The sequence below is a fragment of the Musa acuminata genome, chromosome BXJ1-4 (assembly GCF_036884655.1).
Source record: "Musa acuminata AAA Group cultivar baxijiao chromosome BXJ1-4, Cavendish_Baxijiao_AAA, whole genome shotgun sequence".
Classification (NCBI taxonomy): domain Eukaryota; kingdom Viridiplantae; phylum Streptophyta; class Magnoliopsida; order Zingiberales; family Musaceae; genus Musa; species Musa acuminata.
The window spans coordinates 1,762,501-1,788,002 of NC_088330.1; the positions used below are offsets into that span (position 1 = coordinate 1,762,501).

The window sequence follows — 25,502 nt, forward strand, 5'->3', positions numbered from 1 at the left end:
TATAATTATAATCTTAATGTTAAAAAATAAAATTAAATAATAATAGGTCAAATATACAATGTGTACATTTCAATATTATTCAAAAAAAATTTATCTAATTTGTAGATGTACCGTCATCGTTAGATTTGAAAGTTGTGACGATGTCAATACGTAAAGAAGAACTAATCTCGTTTTCTATCCTTTATAGGATAATTATTAATAATTAGTAATCGATTAGAGACTAAGGGAAGATGAATAAAGATTTATAATTTTTTAATAATAAATCACATCACATATCGTGTTGAGTCTCTAGGAGATCCTATCTGTTTAGAAACGAGAGTAAAAAGTCTAAACTAAATAGTTACTAGAGTCTCTCCCATTAAATTCATGTCATAAGGAATTTTACTATAATTAGATTTTCTTTCTATTAATTGATAATCATAATTAAAATCTAATCAGATCAATAATATATCTTACCTAATTAGATAGGACCATATAATCTAACACAGATTATAGATTAGATGATGTAAATTAGCGAATTTTGTTTGTATAAACATTTTAAAAATTTTACAACGATTATAACTTTTAATAGTGTCATCCCAAAAGTGTATTTAGATACCATCCTTTGTCTCATGAAACAATTATGAGAATAGAGACACATGGACGAAAAATAAAAGAGCACTTTTAGTAATCACTCAATAGTCAACATAAGATTTATGATATTGGACATTCTCTATCTATATTTATGGAGAAAACTAATGTATTATTGTATTATTGACATTAGAAGCAGATTTCATAAATTTAAGACTATTAATCAAACTTTATGACTGAAATTTTATTCCTGGTATAGTCATACTAAATTGCTAAGTCACTAAAAATATTTTTTGACATACTATAGTAATTTTTTTCTATAAATACTTTTGCAATCTTAAGCATATTAGCATAAAATATTTGATAGTTAAAAGAAAGAGTTTAAAAACTAGTGTCAATTGTTTTTAAGTTTCATTGATTGCTAATCTATTTAGTAAGATTTTATAGTTTAAAATTAAAGAATATATTCTTAGAATGGGCTTATAGACAATAAAAAAAGATATGATGATGCATTTTAAGCCGACATTATTATTATTATTATTATTTTCTTACTTAAATTTATTTGTTCTTCTATCCTATTTATATTTATGTATATGTATATTATGGTTGAATGTGATAATAAGATTGTCTTTATAAGATAAATTACAAAGATCATTATAAATTATATTAGGAAAGATTAATAATATTATAGTATAAAAAAAAGAGTATGATATTGATGATATATAGTTACTATGACTCGTATTGATAGTCGAACTTAATATGATATTAATATGATATTGCACTCATTTAAAATCTTTTTTAAAATTTCAGCATCCAATTGGTTAATATTAATTTTAAATAAATTTTAATTTTAATTTTAATTTTTTTTTATTTTATATCTTACCAATTAATGGGTCAAATAAAAAAATATTAGATTATATGACTTTATTTAATTAGTTAATATATATTAAAGTTTTAATTGGATTCTAATCAATGTTATAGATAAGAAATCTATTTATGTTAGGCTTCCTCAATAGATAATATTGATATTGACGAGAGAAAATCTCCTAATTATCTATTCTATATTTTTTGCTCTCACTTATATGTAGAGACCCGTAAGGATTATATTATACATCATGTATCTATCTATTCTCATCTCTTTATTAATCAAAGAAAAGAGATAATATTGATAAGAGGTATTCTCTAATTATCTATTCTATACTTTTTGCTCTCATTTATATATTGACAACAGAAACACTCATTATAGATTATATATCTATTTTCATCTTCCTATTAATCCTTATCCTATGGAAGATAAGAAGAAAAGGGGAATAAGAATCTAGTTTCCTTAGTATTAGTGCTATTGTTATGTGAATCGAACTATCGTGAGTTGCTAGATCAAATTAAAGTATTCTATCATAACATGGAAAGGTATGTTGACCTAATCTCAGAATTCTGTTATTTGATTTTGATCTTGACATTACGTTAGTCCACATAATTATATTTTTTATGCAATAAAAGAAAACTAAAATGCTGATTAAAACATCAATCATCAAGTAAATGAGAAATGTTTGCACGTAGAGAAAAAGCTAAGATAGAGATGTGACACAAAAAAGAAAGGTGTTACTAGTTAACTTGGAGAAAAGACATGTTTGCATCTAAAACTAAGACCTTTATCTCTGTTTTGCTTACCGTGAATCATATGTGCTAGGGGTGTGTGGTTGGTGTTGGGGACGGTGGCTGTTGGGGAATCCAGGGATGGTGAAGACATCGATCGACACATTGCCTCCTGAGCTCTGTATTTATACAGTTGACAGTTTTCTTGTGCGAGGGGCCACGCAAGGAAACATCCCACGTACTAACTAAGCCACACTTTTGTCTATCAAAAGACTCGACTCTTGTACCACTTTCTAATAATTTATATATTATAAATTATGTCCAAGTTGACATAATTTATAATATATAATATAGTCATATAAATATATAAGTTGCTGCTTTGTGTTACAGACTATATTAGCATATCATTATCATTTGGCATTTAGTCAGGTATTAACTAGAAACAAACTTTAGAGAATATATGGATTCAATAATGATAATTAAGCTGCTTCCATCCCACTCAATGGATCGACCAACTTTATCCTCTCCTCGGCCTTAGCATGTCGAATTAGTAGGTTGCTTCTACTATGAAAAAGGAAAAGGAAAAAAATAAAAAAAAGAAAAGCAACAACTCTCACAAACTTTGGACTGCCAAAGTTATAAGTTAATATATTCCATTTATTTTCCCATGTGTAGCTCACTTATAATTTAAGTTGCAGATCCACATGACAGTTGGAAGACAATTAAAATGCTACATCGTCTCCTGTTCAATCTCATGCAGCGACATCTCCTCTGTGCCACCCACATCAGTTGGCATGAAATCCCATTTCATGCTGAAAAAGAATATTTTTATAAAATTGTATGAAAAGATGGGATAATTATTTGTACGATTTTGATGAAAAGAAGTTACTATTTGATCTTTTTCCTAATTGCGCTTGTGATAAAAAAAAAAAATATTATGATTAGTTGCTGCTTCCTTTGCCTTAATTAAGAAACTAATATGCGTTTTCGTTCGTATGAGCAGCTTTAACACGGTTGGGAATTCGTATGAGATGAGCCCTGCAGAGGATTGGAATATGTAGATGATTAGGAGACTCATCGAGCAAGATTATTTATACATGGAAGAGAAATAGAGGGCAGGAGTTGTATTATTGTTATTTAGAAATAGTGGGCAGGAGAAATAGGTGATCAGCATAAGAAAATCATAAATATAGAGGAACTATATCAAGGAGAAAAATATACACACTTCTAAACTGTAATCTCTTGTTAATCATAAGAACTTATAATCTTTTAAAACCCTAAATTGATCCATCTTTCCATTTTCTTATTGTTTCTAAAGCATTACATTAACTTCTGAAAATATTATATTAGCTCTCCATTTATAGAGGATCAACTTACTACGTTAACTTTAACCATGACAATGACTCATATCTTATGTAAAACTCTTAAATTAATTTTATATTTAATTATAAAATTTAAGTTATCAATATACTTCCCTAAAATAAATTTTATAAAAAATAATTATGAAACGTTTAAAAAATTATTACGTTGTTATTTTTTATTTGATTTTTGAGTCATGCAATCCATTGTAAGAGGGATTTGTCTTATGAATTGTAACTACGTTAATCAATTGTAAGAGGGATTTATCTTATCTACTAATAATTATTGTTGTATTTTGTGAGGCAAATAAAATTAGATAAATTATCAAAAAATAATTATCAAATAAAATTAGATAATTTATATTTTTTTAAGCAAATTATTGTATTCTATAATAGTCGTAAGTTACATATGACTCATAATTGAATGGATCTAGGTATTCATTCTTGGATTTTTGGATTCTTCCTTTGTGGATGTGACCCAGCATACAATGCTACATATGTGCATTGTTCACCTCATCTTATTTTCTCTTTGATATATTTATATTTATGATATATGAGGTAATGTCTAGCATAAATAAACTATTATGCAATGTTCCTCTAGTGATAATCTTATCGCGTAATATTATTAAATAATAATTATTAAAAAAATTAATTTATATCCATTAACTATCAAATATTAAATAAAAATAATATTTTTGATAATAGAAAAAATAAAATAACATACATCCAATACAATAGTTGCTCCACTAGGTAAATGTATGATGACCTCGCAAATAATTATCGTAGCAACCTTTGCAGAAAAAATAAACAATTAAGATATGAACTTCTATCTTAATTTATTCTTATTATTTCCTCACAAAGCACACAACTCCCTCTAATATGTGAATCGAAGAGTCCTGACGAATTCTTATCCTGTTCAGCCTTCGAGGATTATGGTCTCAAGGGACTTAATTAACCATGCCCCCAAATAACCATTATAAAAGAGAACGCACAAATATGTATAAGGACATAATATTTTTTTCCTTATCCAACGACATCACTAACTTAAGTATCAGAGGATCATTTATTGAGGGGTATCCCTCAATAATGTAGTTTGTTAGGGTTCGAATGTCGAATATAAAAATATTTTCACTTGAGGGGGGTGGGAAAGATCTGGGTCGAATCCGATTCAGTTTCAAAGTTGGACAACTTAAATTTGAATCCAACACTTACAAATTTAATTTATAAAATCATATCAATTACACCGTTTAATATAATTTATTTTGAACTAGTGTAAGTGGTTGAATATGTTCATGGTCATTAAAAACGAGAGAGAAGATACAATTTTCAAGGGCAAAAGATAAAAAGTTACTGAAGGGTTTTTTTAATCATTTTGAAAATATAGAATTCTCTGTAATAATTTTTTAAAACTAGAGATTTTTTTCAAGAATTTATATAATTTTAATAGCCTAATAAAACATATCCCTCTTACAATTGATTAAGATAGTTACAACAAATTAAATGCTATTATGGATTGCATGACTAAAAAATCATATAAAAAATAATAACCACAATAATTTTTAAAACTTTTCATGATAATTTTTTATAAAATATATTTTAGGAAAGTATGTTGATAATTTAAATTTTATGATTAAGTAAAAAAATTAATTTAAGAGTTTTATGTAAGATAAGAGTCATTGTCATGGTTAAAGTTAATGCATTAAGTTGATCCTCTATAAATGGAGGGCTAATATAATGTTTACAAAAGTTAATGTAATACTTTAGAAACAATAAGAAAATGGAGAGACGAGCGAAAGACGGAGAAATTTAGGATTTTAAAAGATTATAAGTTAAATAAGGTTTTGTAGTTTAGAAGTGTCCATATTTTTCTTGTTGATATAATTCCTTCGTATTTATGATTTTTTTTATGTGGATCACCGATCCTTTTTTTTTTTTTTCAACATGGTATCAGAGAAATTATTTTTCAAAAATAATTAATGATGATCTGCACATTACACAAAATTTAATTACCTAACGAAATGCAATAACCTAAGTTGCAGGTAGCACAAGTATTTACATATATTCGAGCAATGCGAAAACTACCCGACACATCATTTATTGCATTATGGAAGCAAATGTAGTTTATCAAACACATATTTATCGCATCAAACAAAAAATACAGACTAGCAGAGCCATCCGTGCGTTATTATGAGATTGCAGACACTGCAGCAAACACACCAAGAGAGCACGAGGGAACACGAGAACCCAATGCTACTACAACAGTACACGGGCCAAGAGACTACTACTTAGGTGGCCAAAAGTAGCTCACGATCGTAACGAGGGTGAGCACTAGGATAACTGAGAGCAACGAGAAGAACGCCCGACGAGTATTGAAGGGAGTTGCCCGATGTCTGTTGCTGTCGTAGTACTTGGTGACATCGCTGAAGATGCTCGGCGGAGGCCAGCTGCTGTGGAAGACCTTATCCATGACAAGATCGTGGAAGAGACTGGCTACTTCTTTGCTATGGGCCCAAGCGCCAATCACGATTTTATCTCGTTTGAGGAGTTGGACGTCGGCAGCGGTATCGATGATGGAGTTCATGAGAAGCACGTAGGCGGTGACAACTGGGTTGGCAAGCTTGTGGCACTGCTCGAATGCTGTGAGGTTCCTGAAGAGTGTATAGGTGTCCCCGTCGAATATCAGCTGGGCCATCTCCATCACCCCGTTTTGGAAGGTGACATCCAAGAAGCTCTTAGCCGCCACCCTCATCTTGAACTGGACCCCGACCTCCTTGAGCAGTGTCGCATTCGGCATCCATGGCAACTCGGAAGTCGGTTGTCCAGTCATCACCACCCGATTGCAATGTCGGTCCGTTTCTGGGATGATGCAGGAATGGAGGATATGAAGGAGATGGTGTGAACTGCCGCTGAGAGAAGCAATTTCCATTTTACCGGTCCTTACAAATCTGCCGATGAAATTGAGTACCTGCACGAGGAGGTTGACAGATTGGTTGGGAAAGGCAGCGTCAAATAATGTCTCGAGAAGAAAGAAGGGAAGCTGATTCTCCAGCAACAACATGTCCCGTGCTACCGCTCGTAGAGTCCATGATGTACTTTTGATTGGATTTTGTACAGCTTCAAGTCCTTGCTCAGTCTGTTCCCAGAACGTAATGGTCTCAACCACAAAACAGGCGTCAAGCAGCAGCATTTGCAGGAAGTCATTGCTACTCATTTTCGGTTCTTCTGCGTAGGCCATCCGTGCTTGGCTCTCCAGTGCCTTGACCTGCTTGAGGTAATCCACCAAGTTCTTGACGGGGTTTCGGGCCAGGAATTTCTTGAGGTAGTGCCATTTGAGCTGGTTCATGGCTTGCAGGTGAGGCTTGTCATGGTGGTAGGGGCCGAGCGCGAGGATGACCGGTTCGTAGGCTTTGGTATCTATTTCTCGAATGTGGTTTGGGGCTTTGAAGATTGTGGGCAGTTGGCTGCGCCGGTCCTCCCATTTAGTGTCGGCCACCTTCTTTTCCAAGCCTTCCACCCATTCGTCATCTAATGTCACGGTGTCACTCATCTTCTACTTGTTCCCAAACTGGTCCTTGAGCAATTTAAGGGAGAAAAGAAGCATGCAGGGGAATCCACGACACAGTTTAATGCACTTATTTGTCTCGTGGAAGACGTTGACTTGAGCTAAACTTTGTGCTCTGTTAATGACAAGAATAAATACCAAAATAATCATATAAACATATTCACTACCACTTGGAAGGAACGAATCTATGAACGTTAGATATAAATAAGCAAAATTCGTCTAATCAATCCGCTTAAGACTCTGCTTCACTTTACATATTGACCTCAATATATAAACCGAAGACAGATTGTGCTGGAGTGAGAACACACGGAGGTGGATCTATAAAAGTGACCTCAAGCCAAGCTTTAAATGAAGCTTGAAGAAAGTCTATATCTTAAAATAAATTTGAAGCTCCAATATTAAAGTTTCTAAAGCCACTTTAGTTTGAAAATGACTATAGTCATCTCAAAAGAATTGTTTTCTTTCACTTGCAAAACTTACCTACTTTTGTGCTGCGCCTCTTCTTTCACCGGTAACGATTTGAAGAAATATTAGGACCTTCTTTAAATTATTTTCCATTGTGCTATTTTGTATTGCATCTTCTTTTCTACCTTATTGGTGAAGATACACACTTCTCATTAAAAGTAAACGTCCAAACAAAGTAATCACCTTGCACCTTCGTGCTACCCACCACTGCAAGTCTAACTACGATTTTAGATAACTGTAGTTCTTCGTTTCTGAAGTTAAAGATGGAAAAGATAGTGGCCAATATGCTAAAACAATGTCAAGCAAACGAGAACTTATTACATGTAGTTAGTTATAAGGAGGAAGAGAAACAGCTAAATGATGGAAGAGGAGCATAAGCATAAGTGATAAAAGACAGCATGTCTCATGCTTGAAAAGAAGGAATTAACAGCTACGACGGATTCATTAGTTCTACAACAAGACTTCTTTTACTTACCATGAAACCAACAATTTGCTATATGCTGAAGAAGAAGAAGAAGAAGAAGATATATTTCAAATGGACGTGTGTTGAATGGGAGCTCGAGGGTCTATTTATATAGCTAACACCACATAAAAGAAAACTATGAGAAGGAAATCTTTTGGAACATGAAACAGTGTCTTGCTTTTTGAGGCGCGAAGCTTTATTTCCTTGTTTCTTTCTTAAAAGTAACTATGGTATGCTCAGACACTCTTCCACTCGCTTTTTTCTCGCTCGTCTCACCCAATTGCTTACTGATTTGAGGTAGAAGGATTTACGCTAATAAAAGCTTGCAATTATAATCTATATTTTGAATCATGACTAAATGCATGCTTCGCATTCAAAAGAAAACAAAATGAAAGCTTGGGTGGAACCTGCATTACAATAATCTAGACTAGTTGAAGAAACTTAACAAGAGGCATATTTATCCAAAAGTAAAACAAAAGACAAAAAGAAGAACACTGCTAAAGAATAATTACTACAGAAAGAAGCTATATTATGTACTAGAGAAGCCTCAAGAACACAAAAGTATAATGACAAATCTGTCAACTTTTGTTAATTGGTCAGGAGACTTTTGTGTTATGAAATCTGATGAAGTATTATTCATGTAATATGGATAAGAAGATGGGGAAAGTAATCATCATGATTTGGCCATTCTCGCAAAAGATTAACAAGCTTTAGAAATATTTGGAAGCATTAAGCTGCTTACTGCCACTCAATGGATCAACAAACTTTCTCCTCTTCCTTATCAGACTTCGTTTATAAACCTAAAAAGAAAGAGAAAAATATAAATCCGTACAAACTATGGGATCTATAAGACTTCATTTATTCTCCTGGCTCACTCGTCTTTTAAGCGCAAATCTACTTGACTATTGGAAGGCGAAGTGATATATTATGTTCGAAGAAAATATTTATGTGTATGAGGTAAAGAAAAATAGACCAAAAGAATAGTTTTATATCATTAATAATTGAAAAAGTCCGATTACCTATTTTGGATTTGGTTCACAATAAAAAAACTTAGAATTTTAATTATTTTGATGTTAAATCTGTTATTTGTTAACCCTAATCAATTTGATATATTTTAATCATCTTATTTTTCTGACTTTGTCTTGCCAGAGGAAGTAATATAAGTGACTACTACGTTGAAGAAATGAAAAATAAGAAACGGAGTCTCAGAAAAGATTATTGAGAAAAGGTGGGCGAATGATGGAAGATAACCATTAAAATATTATATTTCTCTCCATACAATTATATGTTGTGAATAATTCTTGAACAAAAAATTTTGTGTCATACACAATTATTTAAGGATAGCTCTTTTATCAAGCCGTCCCATTCAAATTTATTTTCTTGCATATATATATATATATATATATATATATATATATATATTTCAATGACCATAATTAATTAAATTTGTATTCCAACGACCTCTTCTGAAGGCATTGCACATTTTATGCAAATCTCATTTCTTAAGCTTATCATTATCCAAAGAAAGTCTTGACCACGAAAAGAATAACAATAATACAACTCCTGCCCACTATTTATCATTATCGATGAGTCTCCTAATCATCTACACATTACAATCCTCTGCAGGGCTCATCTCATACTAATTCCCAACCGTGTTAAAGCTGCTCATATGAACAAAAACGCAAATTAGTTTCTTAATTAAGGCAAAGGAAGCAGAAACTAATCATAATTTTTGTATCACAAGCGCAATTAGGAAAAAGATCAAATAGTAACTTCTTTTCATCAAAATCGTACAAATAATTATCCCATCTTTTCATACAATTTTATAAAAATATTCTTTTTCAGCATGAAATGGGATTTCATTCCAACTGATTAGGGTGGCATAGAGGATATGTTGCAGCATGAGATTGAACAGGAGACGATGTAGCATTTTAATTGTCTTCCGACTGTCATGTGGATCTGCAACTTAAATTATAAGTGAGCCACACAAGGCATACAATTCCTGGGAAAATAAATGGAATATATTAGCTTGTAACTTCGGCAGTCCAAAGTTTGTGAGAGTTGTTGCTTTTCTTTTCTTTTCTTTTTCCCTTTTCCTTTTTCATAGTAGAAGCAACCTATTAATTCGACATGCTAAGGCCGAGGACAGGATAAAGTTGGTCGATCCATTGAGTGGGATGGAAGCAGCATATATTCTCTATGGTTTGTTTCTAGTTAATACCTGACTAAATGCCGATTGATGATGATATTCTAATCTAATCTATAACACAAAGCAGCAACTAATATATTTATGTGACTATATTATATATTATGAATTATGTGAATTTGGACTTCCCTAGCTAGCTAGTGCACCTAACTTCTTTGTAATCGACCATTATAAATACGTACATAACAAAAATTTAAGATATGAATTATATATTACTTTGGACTTCGTTTTCCCGCACAATAATAATTTACCTGGGATCCACTTGCGGGGCCATAGCTATCGCCAATCACAAGGCGACAAGTGGATGAGACAGAGAAAGCTACAAAGTGGTACAAGAGTCTTTTGATAGACAAAAGTGTGGCTTAATATGTGCGATGTTTCCTTGGGTGGCCCCTCGCACAAGAAAGCTATCAACTGTATAAATGAAGAGCTCAGGAGGCAATGTATCATTGTCTTCACCATCCTGGGACAAAATCCCCAACCCCCCCCCTCCCCCCATCACTTCAGTCTATATAGCACATATGATTCACGGTAAGCAAACAGAGAAAAAGGTCTTAGCTTTTAGAACCTATCTCTCTTGTGTCACATCTCGATTTTTCTCTACATGCAAACATTTCTCATTTACTTGATGTTGTTTCAATCAGCATTTTTAGTGTACCTTTCGATGCTATGATAAAATACCTTTGATCTAGCAACTCATTATAGTCCGATTGGTATGAAACGAAAGCGTCGATTTGCAATAAGGAAATGGAAAATAGATATTTATTCTTATCTTTTTCTATCTTTTATAGGACCATAATATTGATGGAAGAATATTGATTAATAATAAGATGATAATAGATCTATAATCTATAATCTATTTTAGATGGATTAGATTATAGATTATTAGGAGAGAGCAATAATTGTAATAATTATTTATAATTATTTATAATAATTATAAATAATTATAAATAATTATGAGAGTTTTTCCCATCAACATCATATCATAAGGAATCCTAATATAAGTATCATATCCTAAAGAATCCTAATACAAGTGGACTTTCATTCTATTAGAACTTTAATATCTCTTGACTAATTAAATAAGGGTCATATAATCTCATATTTTCTCGGTTGGCCTATTAACTAATAAGATATAAAACAAAATGATTCAAAATTAAAATTAATAAAATAAAATCTATTTAAAAATAATTTTACCTAATTAGATTCTGAAATTTTAAAAAATATTTTATACGTATATACGAACTTTATAAAACATGCCAATAAGTCCAATAAAAATAATAATATCACATTAAATCTAACTATCAATTCAAGTCATAGTGGTTGTATATTATCAATGTCATAATCTCTTTTCTGTATCACAATACTATTAGTTTTTCTTAATACAATCTATAATATTTTTGTTAACTTATCTTGTCAATATAATCTTATTATTACATTCAACCTGTATAAACAAATGTAAATAGGATAACAAAAATAAATAACTTTAAGTAAGTAAAAAAATATTAATAATAATGTTCACTTAAGTATGTATCATCATATATTTTTTGTATTACTTACAAACCTTATTATAAGAACTTGCTCTTTAATCTTATATTGTAAAGCCATACTAAATGGGTTAACATATCGCTTTATGTTTTCTACAAAATATCTTGATTGTTTATTTTTTATGTAAAATTTACATGTTATTTATTTTTGCTGCATATTTTGTTTAGCAGAAATATGTTGCTTTCAAATACATACTTGATGTTAACCGTCTTACTGATCCAAACTACATGGAACATAATTTCAAATAAAAAATAACACTGTAATAATTTTTAAAATGTTTCATAATTATTTTTTATAAAATTTATTTTAGGAAAGCATATTGATAACTTAAATTTTATAATTAAATAAAAAATTAATTTAAAAGTTTTATATAAGATATGAGTCGTTGTCATGGTTAAAGTTAACGTAGTAAGTTGATCCTCCATAAATGGAGAGCTAATATAATGTTTTCAAATGTTAATGTAATGCTTTAGAAACAATAAGAAAATGGAAAGATCGAGGTAGAGTCAGAAAAAATCGAGAAATTTAGAGTTTTAAAAGATTATAAGTTCTTATGATTAACAAGAGTTTATAGTTTAGAAGAAGTGTCTATATTTTTCTCGTTGATATAGTTGCAGGTAGCAAAAGTATTTGCATACATTCGAGCAATGCGGAAACTACCCGACAACTTCATTTATTGCGTTGAGGAAACAAATGGAGGTTATCAAACACATATTTATTGCATTAAGCAAACAAATGGAGATTACCAAACATATATTTATTGCATTAAGAAAATACAAACTAGCAGAGCCATCGGTGCGGTTATTAATAAGACTGCAGACACTACAGCCAACACACCAAGAGTGCACGAGACTGCTACTTAGGTGGCCAAAATTGAAAACGGACTCCTCTTAAGGCATTGCACATTTTATGCAAATCTCATTTCTTAAGCTCATCACATTATCCAAAGAAAGTCTTGACCAGGAAAAGAATAACAATAATACAACTCCTGCCCACTATTTCTCTTCCATGTATAAATAATTCCCAACCACTATGACTTGAATTCCCAACAGGAGACGATGTAGCATTTTAATTGTCTTCCAACTGTCATGTGGATCTGCAACTTAAATTATAAGTGAGCCACACAAGGCTTACAATTCCTGGGAAAATAAATGGAATATATTAGATTATAACTTTGGCATTCCAAAGTTTGTGAGAGTTGTTGCTTTTCTTTTCTTTTCTTTTTCCCTTTTCATTTTTCATAGTAGAAGCAACCTATTAATTCGACATGCTTAAGGCCGAGGACAGGATAAAGTTGGTCGATCCATTGCGTGGGATGGAAGCAGCATATATTCTCTCAAGTTTGTTTCGAATTAATACCGAGGAGAGGATAAAGTTGGTCGATCCATTGAGTGGGATGGAAGCAGCATATATTCTCTAAAGTTTGTTTCGAGTTAATATCTGACTAAATGCCAATTGATGATGATATGCTAATATAATCTATAACACAAAGCAGCAACTTATATATTTATAATGACTATATTATAAATTATGTGAATTTGGACTTCCCTAGTTAGCTAGTGCACCTAACTTCTTTGTAATCTACCATTATAAATACGTAAATAACATAAAATTAAGATATGAATTGTATATTACTTGGCACATTGATAATTTACTATTTTATCATGCACTTAGTTGATTTTGTCTATTATTTGTATATTACTCTTTTGCGTGTCCGTCCGTAAGAGTCAGCATCCCTGATACCTCATATGATCCCTTAGGATCTACAAAAGAAAAAACGAGTTAGAAAAAACATCTCACTCGGGATCCACAAGCAATCATTTCAGTAAACACTACATAACCAATATAAATTACAAACAGACCCTAACGGTTGCACAACAAATGGTCCAAAATGGTTTACTATAGATTGAAATCTCTCATACGTGTCCACAAGACACAACATATATTTACAAGCCTAAAATAACCACCAAACTCAATTAACTCGGGGTTGTTAAGCATTTGATCGTCCCTCTACATGTTGTGTATAGAATGAATAAACTAAAAGATACGGACATACATAAGCATTATATCGAATACTCTGTTTATAATTTTATCTATGACATTCTCCCCCACTTATTTCTTCGACGTTCTCATCGAATCGTTTGCCTACGCTATAACTCCTTACCTTTGTTGAGTCTTCAATCTTTTGCTCCAACTGTAATGCACCTCTTGACTCTCAATTGCTCTCTGTCATTGTTATTGAGCAGTCGAACTTTTCATCCATCATGTTGCTTCAACTCATAAATGACTCTAACTCTAGTATGGTGTTGGCTGAGTTATGTTGATCCATATTGGTTCCTTCAGATGAAGGAAAAGACCATCCTTAGTATGTGCTAGTCTCTCAGATGCCTCATGCCATTTGAAATGGGTGGATGCCTGTTGGAGCTTTAACGAGCATCGCCTCGCAAACTTGTGAAGTTTTTGTGTCCATCTTCCATAAAATTTATCTATCGACACTTCTTTCACTTAGTTGTCACTTATAAGTAGGTTTGCATCACTTCCACTTTCGATTGGCATACTGTTAGGAAATGAAGTGGATGATATACTCTCAGTAGCACCGATCACCATTGGTGAGGATTTGACAACTATTGTCTACCATTAGATTTATTCAAATGGTCTTTGAACATGTGCAGAGCTCATTTCCTCGATAGATAAGAGAATTAGGGTATTTGGTTTCGTCTATTCTCTTAAAAATTAAGAAGGCAAAGGTTACTTGACTTCGCCTGCCTCCTCGAGAGTTGTACTCTATGCATCGAGCTGGTTATTGGCCTTCACCCACTCTTTACTCACACATCTAGAGCACTTGAAGTTGAGTTAGCTACTATAATTCACCTTCTTAATACCAATGAACTTCTGTAATGCAAGAAGTTTTTACCGCAAATTGGAGCATGTTTCTAGTAGTTTTGGTCGCCTATGGGATTGTACTGTCTTCTCCATCATCTTTGTCGCCTACTCCACTGAGTAGCAAAGGTATAGCACCACGTACTGCCTACTTCATTCATTGAAAACCTTCACTTTCAGCTATCTTGATGAGAAGCTCGTTGACACCAGTCTTACGAAGTTCTCCGACGTTTGCCCTTCAGCCTTATCTCAGTACTTAGAGTTTTCCTTTGCATTCTCTACCTTCTTAGCCCCTTTCACGACCAAGCATTCTCCCTCCATGAGAACAAGGAATCTATGACTTCATGGAAGTCCTATCTCTGCAGTACCATGGCGTTGCCATACTCATGACCTTGCTATCTGTTGTCTCTCTGGACTCATCGTCGCTTCCTCGCCCCTTTCGACCCCCTACTTCAACATCTCTATGTTCTCTGAGCAATTTCTTTTGGTTGATGGAAAGACAGACTACAACTCTCATGCATAACCTCTGCTATTATGTTGTAAGGTTCGCACCTATTCTGTTCTCTTTAGCTTTCTTGGTAGCAACGTTCACTTACTTGGCCTTGTCCTCTTACTTGTCGTGCTCCCTTAAGCGAATATGGGCTTTAGAGTAGTCCAACTCTCTAACCGTTATGATCATACCTCTGCATGATCAAGTCCCTCTCATGGGACTCACTAGTACTTGCATTCGAACTTTTTCCTCAATAGTACACAGCCCCCATATGCTGATAACCAAGGCTTTCATCCGATGCAAAATTTGATGTATGCACGGAAGGCCCGCCTTTGCAGTACCATGGCCTTCACTCCTTGAATCCATAGCCCTTCTTGCCATTATGTTGTTCACCAAAGTGGAGCTCCCAGTAGCTCCCGATTATACCTTCGTATGATCTAGTCTTGCTAGTCATACTTACGTATGATCTAGTCCCTCCGTATGATCTAGTCCCTCGTGGGACTGAGTTGTGTGTATCACATTGTCATGAACTGTTCCACCATAATCCGTTGTACCATGTCGCCTCCTGAAGACATCTCTATTACATTCTGATAGTTGTGAGATGAACTTGGATTGTAATCCCTCTATGTGTGGCCTTTGCCAATACATCATAGAGCATCTTCTACCTTTCATCGTATTTGCTCCTTTGGCAATTAACCTTCGTCCACCCGCTCTCGGGTCACACCCAGACGAAGCACAGCTCTAGGATAATCTATCGCATAGTAGCTCTTGAAGTCCACCGACTTCGTTGAAATTGGTGCACCATTATATGGATCCAGGGCCTCGGCCCCAACCAGCACAATCTCCACTGCACTCTGCTTCCTTCATGGTAACTTGATTGGAAGCACTATGGCATATTCTTCAAGAGTACATGCCTCCACATCCTCTTACCCCATGCCAAGGCCTTTTGAACCTTACTTCACCTCCGTAAGTTGATTTGCCTTAGTTCCTCCATCAAATGCTTCTCCAAGATAAGGTGCATATGCCTCGGAGCTCCATTCGTCTTTGGCACTATGCAAGATAAGTTTAATCTATCAGAATGAAGGACCCATGGAACGACATGATCCCGCTCTTGCCTCTACAAGAGTTTATATCCTTGACCTCTGTCTAAGGAAAGCTTCATGCCTCAACTCTATGTTTCATCTTCTATGCCGACTCCCTTCATATGGCTTGGGTACTTCACCAAGTTACACCCAAGTTGCTCTACTCCTCGATTTGCATTGAGTTGATGGTGGCCCTTGTTGAATCTCGTATTTTGATGATGAAACCACTTGATGTATGTTTATGATTTAATCTGCGTTTTGAGTAACGTAGGATGCTTCGATCAAGATGAGATAATTAAAGCAGGAAAAATCATGTTGTGCCGGAGGAACATGTCAGAAGATTGGACGTCGGGCCGGTAGATCGGTCGACGTATCGACAGAAGGCTTTGGGCCGTGGACTTGGGCATCGGGCCAAGAAGAGTGGGTATTGTGCCAAGGATATCGGAGTTGCAGAGTCAACTGACCGATTGGGCAATAGGTCGCAGGAGAGGACGATGCACCGAAGAATCGGATGAAGCGTCGAGGGACCAATGACATGCCAAACAACTTGGTTAATTGCTTAGGATTAATTGTCTCGATCGAAGTTTTATTTTAAGTGTGCAGGATTAACTACGATGAAAGTAAGACATGCAGCAGGAGTTGCGCCGGAGTCAGGACTACGATTACGTTGGGAGTTCGAGAGCTCGACGGAAGTTCGGACGGTCGTCGGAGGTTCTGCGGGAACAAATCCAAGAAGTCCAGGAGCTTGCCAAAAGAAGCTCGTCGGAACTCGCCAAGTGGATCGTCGCAAGTCCAGGAGTTTGCTGAAAGTCCGTAGGAGCATCACCGAGGGTTCATCGGATGATCGACGGAAGTTCACCGGAAGCTCGCTGAAAGAAGCGATTGATGCACCGGAGCAAGCTGTCCTTAGAATTATCGTAGTTAGCACGATGATTAGGTTAGAAATGGGAGGTGATCCCATTAACTTAATCTAGGGGCAATTGGGCCCTTGAAAGAACGAGATTGGGCCGAATGGATCAACCCATTCGGACCCAGATCTCTCGCCCAGAGGTGGCACCGCCCCTGACAGGTGGTGGCACCGCCTGAGCTCGATCTCCGCCAGGCGGTGCAACCGCCCCTGACAAGCAGTGGCACCGCCCAGGAGCTCAGTCTTCGAGCTCTGACAGCGGTGCAACCGCCCCAGTCAGGCGGTGCAACTCCTAGACCCCGGAATTCCGGGATATGACAGTTTTGAGCTCCAAATTCAAACTGGTTTGGAGCCTATAAATACCCCTCCAATCCTTTGGTAAAAGATACAAGCACAGAGAGATTAAAAGAGAGAAAACACTACTGCAATCTCTAGAATTTCCCTCCTCTAGCTTAAGTGTTAGAACTCTATTTAAGAGAGGAGAGTGAGTGCTTGTAAGGGTTGTCTCCTAAACCCAGTAAAAGGAGAAGAAGGGTGTAAGAAGGAGGTTGATCTTCGTCGAGTAAAGGAAGATCGTTAGTGGATGCCGGTGGCCTCGACGGAAGAGGAATCAGAGGAGTGGATGTAGGTCATTAGTGACCGAACCACTATAAACTCTCGTCGTCTCTGGTTTGCATTTACTTTGAGCTTATTTTCCTTACTGCAAACCTCCTTCATAAGCTTACTGCCTTCTGCGCTTTTACGTCTGTGTTTCCAAGCTCAATACTTTTCGACTCGTGTTTAGACGTAAAACGATTTTCTCGTACGAATATCGTATTTCAGTTTGCACTTACATTCTGATTTCTATCACAACAGCAAACTACCTTAACAGATTCGTTTTAGCTGCCTCCTGCCTAATCATAACTTAAAGTGATTTACGAATCGAAGTTTATGCTGAAATCGGCTTTGTCGTACGAACTCAGTTTTAAAACATAGAAAGTTTTCCGCTGCACTAATTCACCCCCCCCCCCCCCCCCCCCCTCTTAGTGCTCTTGATCCTAACAGCCCTTGCGCACACCATTCTATTGGTCAGCCCTCAATTGAGTTTGATCTCTATATCGACTCCAAGTGTGCCTTCATATTATGTTTTCCTGGGTTGCTCCTCCACTTGATCTCGCAATGCCATCCCTCCAATGTATTATCTCAAGCGATATCAGATGACGACTCCTCGTCTCTTACTCAGTCTGTTGAGCTTTGTGGAGTTTTTTTTAGGTACTCCTCCTCAACATGTGCGATCCATTACACATGATTCTCCCTCGAGCCAAGACTTATCCTTCCTGGATATCTATCCCTTTGAAGCAACTCTTCTCTTCGTATCTTTCCCTATGGAAATTTTTGGAGACCATTATCCCCTTAGACTACTCCGTGCTATGCTATACAAACTATGCATTGTTCTACCCCCACAAACACACTTGTTAGATTATGACTCCTCATCAATACAACCCCCACTGCACCCCTCAAGGCCTAGCAACATGCTGAACTCCCTGCACACTTTAGCCTTCTACGAACGTATCCTTCTCATGTGGAAGAGAAAGTTTTAATGCTTCATGGCGTCGAGTTTCAATCGCCTTGGGATGGCCACGAATATTCCATCGTTCATATACAATCCCTTGCATGAGTACCAAATTCTTTGAGTTAGCAATTCCCCTCACCTCTATGAGCTTTGCACAACTCTTTCGGTCGTTGAACAACCCATTCCACCTTGCTTGGTCTCATCTTTTACCAAGCACCTCGCTTGCCTTGAGCACTATCAAATATAGTTGCCAACATCGAGCCGTAGCTTGAACTCAACTATCCCAAATTTTGTGCGCTATGCATTCTTCCAAGCTTATTTGTCCTCATGGTGTCTTTTGCGCGAAGGGTTAGTCATTCCTCTGAATGTCAATTTCAGATGCCCGCTCCTCTGAACGACTCATTTTCCCTACATCTTCATGCATGTTTCTTCAAACTGTTGCATGTGTTAGTTGCCCTCAACGTAGCCCTACTATGTCCCCCACATTTGCATGCTAGGTATTTCTATGAGTGCTTGTCCTGCTCTGATACCATATGTCACGCACTTAGCTGACTTTGCCTAAGTCGTGCGACACTCTTACGTGTCCGTATATAGAGTCAATCTTCCCGAAATCTCCTATAGTCCCTTAGGATCTACAAAAGAGAAAACGGGTTAGAGAAAACATCTCACTCGAGATCCACAAGTAATCATTTAAGTAAATACTACATAGTCAATGCAAATTACAAACAGACTTTATAAGCTCCGAACGGTTGTACAACAAAGGGTCTAAAATGATCAACTACAGACCAAAATCTCTAAGTGACGTAACCTATATTTATAAGCCTAAAATGATCATCAAATCTAACTAACTCAAGGCTATTAATCTTTCAATCATTTTTTTATATGCTGTATAAAGTATGAACAAATTAAAAGATACGAATATATATTCGATAAAAAAAAAAAACTGTATGAACAAACAAAAAAGACACCAAAATTTTCGATCGAAGCCGATGAGACGGAGCAGGCTTTAAAGTGGTATGAGAATCTTTTGAGAGATAAAAGTGTGACGTAATATGTGGGGACAAAAGTGTGACGTAGTATGTGGGATGTTTCCTTGGTGGCCCCTCGCACAAGGAAGCTATCAACTCTATAAATAAAGAGCTCAGGAGGCATGTATCTTCACCATCCTCGAAAACCACCCCAACTCCCAAAACACTTACTCCAGTCTATATAACACATATGATTCACGGTAAGCAAATTAGAACCTATCTCTTTTGTGTCACATCTCGATCTTAGCCTTTTCTCTACATGCAAACATTTCTCGTTTACTTGATGTGTTTTAATCAGCATTTCTAGTGTATCTTTGGATGCTATAATAAAATACGATAGTTTGATCTAGCAACTCATTATAGTCCGATTCTTATGAAACAAAAGCATCGATTTGCAAGAAGGAAAAGGAAAATAGACACTTATTATTATCTGTTTTTTATCTTTTATAGGACCATAATATTGATGGAAGAATAAGGATTAATAAGAAGATGAGAATAAATCTATAATCTATAATCTAATCTAGATATATTTGATTATAGATTATTAGGAGAGAGCAAACAACATAGATAGATAATTACTAGAGTTTCTCTCATCAACATCATATCTAAGGAATCCTAATAAAATGGACTTTCATTCTATTAGAACTTTAATATCTCTTAACTAATTAAATAAGGGTCATATAATCTAATATTTTTTCAGTTAGCTCATTAACTAATAAGATATAAAATAAAATGATTCAAAATTAAAATTAATAAAATAAAATTTATTTAAAAATAATTTTACATAATTAGATTCTAAAATTTTAAAAAATATTTTATACGTATGTACGAACTTTATAAAACATGCCAATAAGTCCAATAAAAATAATAATATCACATTAAATCTAACAAACAATTGAAGTCATAGTTATTGTATATTATCAATATCATATTCTCTTTTCTGTATCACAATACTATTGGTCTTTCTTAATACAATCTATAATATTTTTGTTAACTTATCTTTTCAATATAATTAGATATAATGGTGATGAAATACTTTTCTTTCTCTAGAAAATAGGAAACATGAAAACGTGTGTAGATATAAGTATATATAATTTAAATGAGTTCATAGAATAATATTTCATTCGTTATTGTAAACTCAAGATTCACATTTATTGCATATGAATCATCATTTATAATTTCATAACTCACTTTTATTGACATATAAATATACTGAATTTATCATCACTAAAAAAAATAATATCCTAACAATTATAAATAAAAAACTAAATTTCTAGAATAGAAGCATAACCCGATACTATGCCTATTTATAGGCCTAAGATATTATAAAATAATATATGTATTCCAAGAAGAAAATCATGTAGTTGATTAGTTGATCAATCATGCTCATCATGCCGGTAAACATTTCGATCTTTGGAGGAATTCATTTTCAATTCATCAATTAAATTCTCTATTTTTATTTTGTAAACAAATTATAGGAATAGGATGACACATTAAACTAGAATACGATTATCATCTACCATCGTATTCACTTCTATTTTGTGTTATTAAAACTTTAATATTTGATCAAACCAGACTCCATCTTATCAGCTTTTTTATAAATTAATTCAAGACTTTTCAAAAGATATAACTTTAATCTTCACGTTCACAGTACACTAATGGCATGTTTTAAAAATTAAGTCGATGGATGAGTGAAATTTATAGCCTATCATTCTAACATACGCAGAGAGTTATATTGAATGTGTTTATACATGTAGGTTTTCTGTATTGTTTTGTCTGGATCAGATATGGTGAGAGCCAGCGTGCGTGCAATTTAGACTCGCCGTTTCTCTACAACTATTAGGTGGATATTTTGCCCGCACATTCATGAATGCAATCAATCGTGAATTCCCTTCGTTTCTCTAAAAGAACTAAAACATGGAAGAGGCCCTAAAAGGTTGGGGGAGAAGAAACGAGGAAAAAGAAATGAGTACTGCAGGGGAGCAGATTAAGATAACTATAGATCGAGGCTGGGTTGTCTCATTGAAGGACAAGTTGAAGGTAACAGAAGGGCCGGCTTGGCGCACCGAACAGCCGACCATCTTCAGAGTCTTACCACACTTGCGAGGGATCGAACCAAAGGCATACGAGCCAACGATCGTTTCGCTCGGCCCCTTCCACCGCCACAAGTCTCACCTGAAAGCCATGGACCACCTGAAATGCAAGTATCTCAGCAAATTCCTTGGCCGAAACCCCGAGAAGCCCCTGGAAGACTACCTCAAGTTGATCAAGGAGAACGAGCAGCAAGCACGTATGGCCTACTCAGAAGAAGTGGAGATGAGTAGCGATGACTTCGTCCAAATGATGCTGCTTGACTGCTGTTTTGTGATTGAGACCATATTGTCAGAGGGAGAAGGACAAGCCACAATATGGTCGCTATCACCGGTGTTGGTGCGTGATATGTTGATTCTGGAAAACCAACTCCCTTTCTGTATCCTCCAGCCTCTGTTCGACTCTACTTTTCTTCGCCAATCCCTTGACCTCAGTAGTTTGATACTTGCTTTCCTCAGAAAGGCCGTAAGCATCAGGACGGAAAATCCCTCCGGCAAAAAATCATTTCACCATACACTCCATCTTTTCCATTCTTGCATCCTCCCAGCAAATGACCGAGATGGCAGTGAATCCTCCGCATCCCTCTGCCACAACCTCAGCTGTCTGCAGAACGTGTTCCCCGTGTCCTTTTGGCTCTCGTCGTGGCTACACAAATTATCATGCTGCTCTAGAGACGATCAGGAGGAGACAAATATGCTTCTGGACTGGATTCCAAGTGCGACACAGCTCACGGAGGCTGGCGTCCATATCAGGAAGAAGGAGGAGGCTAAGAGCTTTCTGGACATCACCTTTCGGGATGGGAAGATGGAGATCCCACAGCTTCAGGTTGATGACGCCACCAACACCCTCCTCAGGAACCTCATAGCATTGGAGCAGTGCTACAAGGAAGCCAGACCTCTTGTCACGTCCTACGCGGGACTCATAGATTGCATCATCGATACTGCTGCCGACGTCGCATTGCTCCAACAAAGTAAAATCATTATTAGCGGTATGGGCAGCGGCGAAGAGGTCGCTACTCTCTTCAACCAACTTTGCAAGGAGGTAATTATTGACGACCCCGGTAGTAGCCACTTTTCAAGAATCTACAAAGAAGCCAATAAGCACTACGACGCCAGATGTAACAAATGGCGAGCAAGGTTGAATCATGATTACTTCAGTAATCCTTGGGCGATTGTCTCGGTGGCTGCAGCTATCTTTCTCTTCATTCTCACCATAACTCAGACCGTTTACGCAGTACTGAGCTATGTTCAGCAAACTAAATAGTCATCATGGTCTGTATCATTCGTTGGTTTGTATGAACCATGTAATGGTCTCTACGTTTATCTTTAAAGGTGTTTGCGCCATGTACACGCGGATGTCATATCGTCAACAAGCTTAAAATTTTCAATCATGGTGCAGATTCATTGTGTCAACAAGAAGAAGGATCGAATTGAAGTCATAATCTTGTACGCCCACATCTATTGCATACGTAGTAGCGTATGAAACTTCAACACCACCTTCTGTAAATTAAGATTGCCTTATTGGTGAATCTTGATAAAAGAACAGAGGGCTTTTCTTTGAGTGGTATAATATGTTTGGCGTAGTAGATAATATTATTAACATAATTTTTACTAATATTATATTTTGAATATGGATATAAAAAGCTTAGCTAACTAATAATTTATGTCAAGGTTAATGAAAGTGACACATAATGAGCATTTCATCAATTGAAAGGAACATTCGATCAAGATTGATGTGAAAATTAATAAAGAACTGCTGCATCCTCTTGTTCTGTCTAGTAGTTTTTTTTTTTTAATAGAAAAATAACGAAGATAAAATTTAAATTAAAGATCTTACGATATATTATCAAAGTTTGTACGTTAATTAATCGCCCTATCATTGTCTTGGACAGCTTTTGAAACTCTTCACTGCAACTAAGGTGTAGTTTTTTTTTTCTTTAGGAAACTTTTGCAGAACAAACTTTCTACCTCTAAGCCACTATTAATTTGTCTCCACCCTTCCAATTCTGGCTTTACAAATCTAAAATTGAATCCCTCAGCCATCTTTTCTTCGATCAACGAAGGTGAGCACTTGCAGAGAGAAAAGATGCTCTGGTCCTCGAGGTTTATCTGGCCACTGGATTTTGGATGTTATGGAATGGTAGGAATGATGCCAAGTTCAATCAAATTTTGGATAAGCCTAGGAATATTATGTTTAGAACTTTTGCATATGCTGCTTCTTATGTTGACACCCAATCTGATTGGTGAGCCAATGTAAAAGCCGTAGAGGACTTCTTATTTATTAGTTGTTGCAGAGAATGTTCAACAAACAAGCAGTAGATAAGCCTCAAATTAAGATCAACAGTGGTGAAATTAGCCACATCTAGAACGAGATAATTTCTTTGAGAATATTCATTTCATATTTATTCCGGACTTCGGTGCACATCATTCAGCAGCCTTGAACCGATAAGAGGAATAAGAAAGTGTGCCGTTGCTCCAGCTCTGATGGACCTGTTCGGCCTTCGCATTCTCGCCGGCAGCCCCAAGCGCCACATGCAGAGGGTAGAAGTGGTCCGGCCATGGGTGTGCCATCTTCGCGTTGGGCGCCTTCACCAAGTAGTTGTTCACGTCTTCATACCTACCAAATAGCATCAAGAAGTCAGCTCAGTGCAGTGATCGAAACGCCAACAATCACATATATACATGTCACACCTTCCATTAAGAAGAGCATCAGTGAGCCAGTTATCGAAGTCGACGGCCCAGCTGGGCGGAGGTGCACCATCTCGTCTGATAGCCCTCAGGTTGTGCGTGGCGCTGCCGGAGCTGATGAGGAGGACGCCTACCTCCTTGAGGGGCGCTAACGCCTTCCCCATCCTGTAGTGGTATGCAGCATCTTTGGCCGAGTCGATGGAGAGTTGGCACACCGGGATGTCTGCCGCCGGATACATGAGCATGAGCGGCACCCAGGCACCGTGATCCAGCCCGCGGTTCTTGTCTTCCTCGACGCGGCCGAAGCCCGCCTCTTGCAGCAGCTCTTTCACCCTCTTCGCCAAAGCAGGAGTCCCTGGTGCCGGATACTTAAGCCGTCACAATTCCAAGCTTCTCAGTTTTCAGTTGCTCTCCTTCCGGAGGACATTAAATGCTGCGTTACTCATCTTCTATGCACTTAACCATGCCCTGAAATCAACAATCAAGATCCTCTTCTACATATGGAAATGGCAAGACATGCATGCTTAATTAGCATGAAACATGGACACGCCATGCATGAGCAAGAAAACCAGGTTGCGTTGCACCACAGCTTCTGCAGACGTGCCATTAAGTGCTCCTATACATGCTCATGATGTAGATAGATTAGTGTTTGTTTGTTTGTTCTTCCTCGGTTACGTGAATGCTTTACGTGGAAAGATGACTCATTTAGTAGATCATTCACCCACTTTAATGGCTACGGAAAAGCTATATTTGAATTGGTCTGCCCTACATAAAGAAAACCATGTGGTTTAGGTCTACCAACTCCCACCACCTAATCATTAGTTAATTGCCAACCTAACACTTGTGCGTGTCATCAAATATAATTATAATTAAAAAGTCTCCCTAATAATTTTCCTTATATTCCAAAATAGACTTCTTGACTAAAAAAAAAAAAGTTGAAAATGAAAGACAACAAAAAGAAGATAGGCCAACCTGATCAACCTTCTAAAATTTCAACAATGTCATCCAGCTATATGCTAT

At 36.1% G+C, this 25,502-nt stretch overlaps 4 protein-coding genes across 5 annotated transcripts in view; 1 reads left to right on the forward strand and 3 right to left on the reverse strand.

Moving 5' to 3' along the window:
• Positions 1 to 2,305, reverse strand: part of LOC135672275 (UPF0481 protein At3g47200-like) — a 4,245-nt gene extending 1,940 nt beyond the window's left edge. Inside the window, exon 1 of the mRNA XM_065180735.1 lies at positions 2,242 to 2,305. The gene's annotated coding sequence lies outside the window, so the exon portion shown is untranslated. The remainder of the gene's footprint in view (positions 1 to 2,241) is intronic.
• A 3,500-nt stretch (positions 2,306 to 5,805) lies between these two features.
• LOC135671978 (UPF0481 protein At3g47200-like) lies at positions 5,806 to 7,071 on the reverse strand. The gene has a single exon (XM_065180434.1). The coding sequence runs from the start codon at positions 7,069 to 7,071 to the stop codon at positions 5,806 to 5,808; it is 1,266 nt and encodes a 421-aa protein (XP_065036506.1).
• A 12,773-nt stretch (positions 7,072 to 19,844) lies between these two features.
• LOC135640783 (UPF0481 protein At3g47200-like) lies at positions 19,845 to 23,185 on the forward strand. Of its 2 annotated transcripts, none has more exons than XM_065155522.1 (2): positions 19,845 to 19,904; positions 21,462 to 23,185. In XM_065155522.1, exon 2 carries the CDS (start codon positions 21,622 to 21,624, stop codon positions 23,056 to 23,058), a length of 1,437 nt encoding a protein of 478 aa, XP_065011594.1. In that variant the 5' UTR covers positions 19,845 to 19,904; positions 21,462 to 21,621; the 3' UTR covers positions 23,059 to 23,185. The 2 variants fall into 2 exon arrangements, with proteins under 2 accessions (XP_065011594.1, XP_065011601.1); XM_065155529.1 differs by having other exon boundaries at positions 19,854 to 19,904; positions 21,490 to 23,185.
• Positions 23,186 to 24,050: 865 nt separating this feature from the next.
• On the reverse strand, positions 24,051 to 24,859 carry LOC135671979 (extradiol ring-cleavage dioxygenase-like; the record flags this gene model as incomplete). The annotated part of the gene is made up of 2 exons (XM_065180435.1): positions 24,051 to 24,411; positions 24,486 to 24,859. Coding segments are annotated over 2 exons (567 nt in total), but the record flags the coding sequence as incomplete, so codon positions are not given.
• Between the last annotated feature and the right edge of the window lie 643 nt (positions 24,860 to 25,502).

Coding starts and splice junctions, on each gene's coding strand:
- LOC135671978 (XM_065180434.1), bottom strand. CDS start 7,071: ATGAGTGACACCGTGACATTAGATGACGAATGGGTGGAAGGCTTGGAA.
- LOC135640783 (XM_065155522.1), top strand. CDS start 21,622: ATGGAAGAGGCCCTAAAAGGTTGGGGGAGAAGAAACGAGGAAAAAGAA.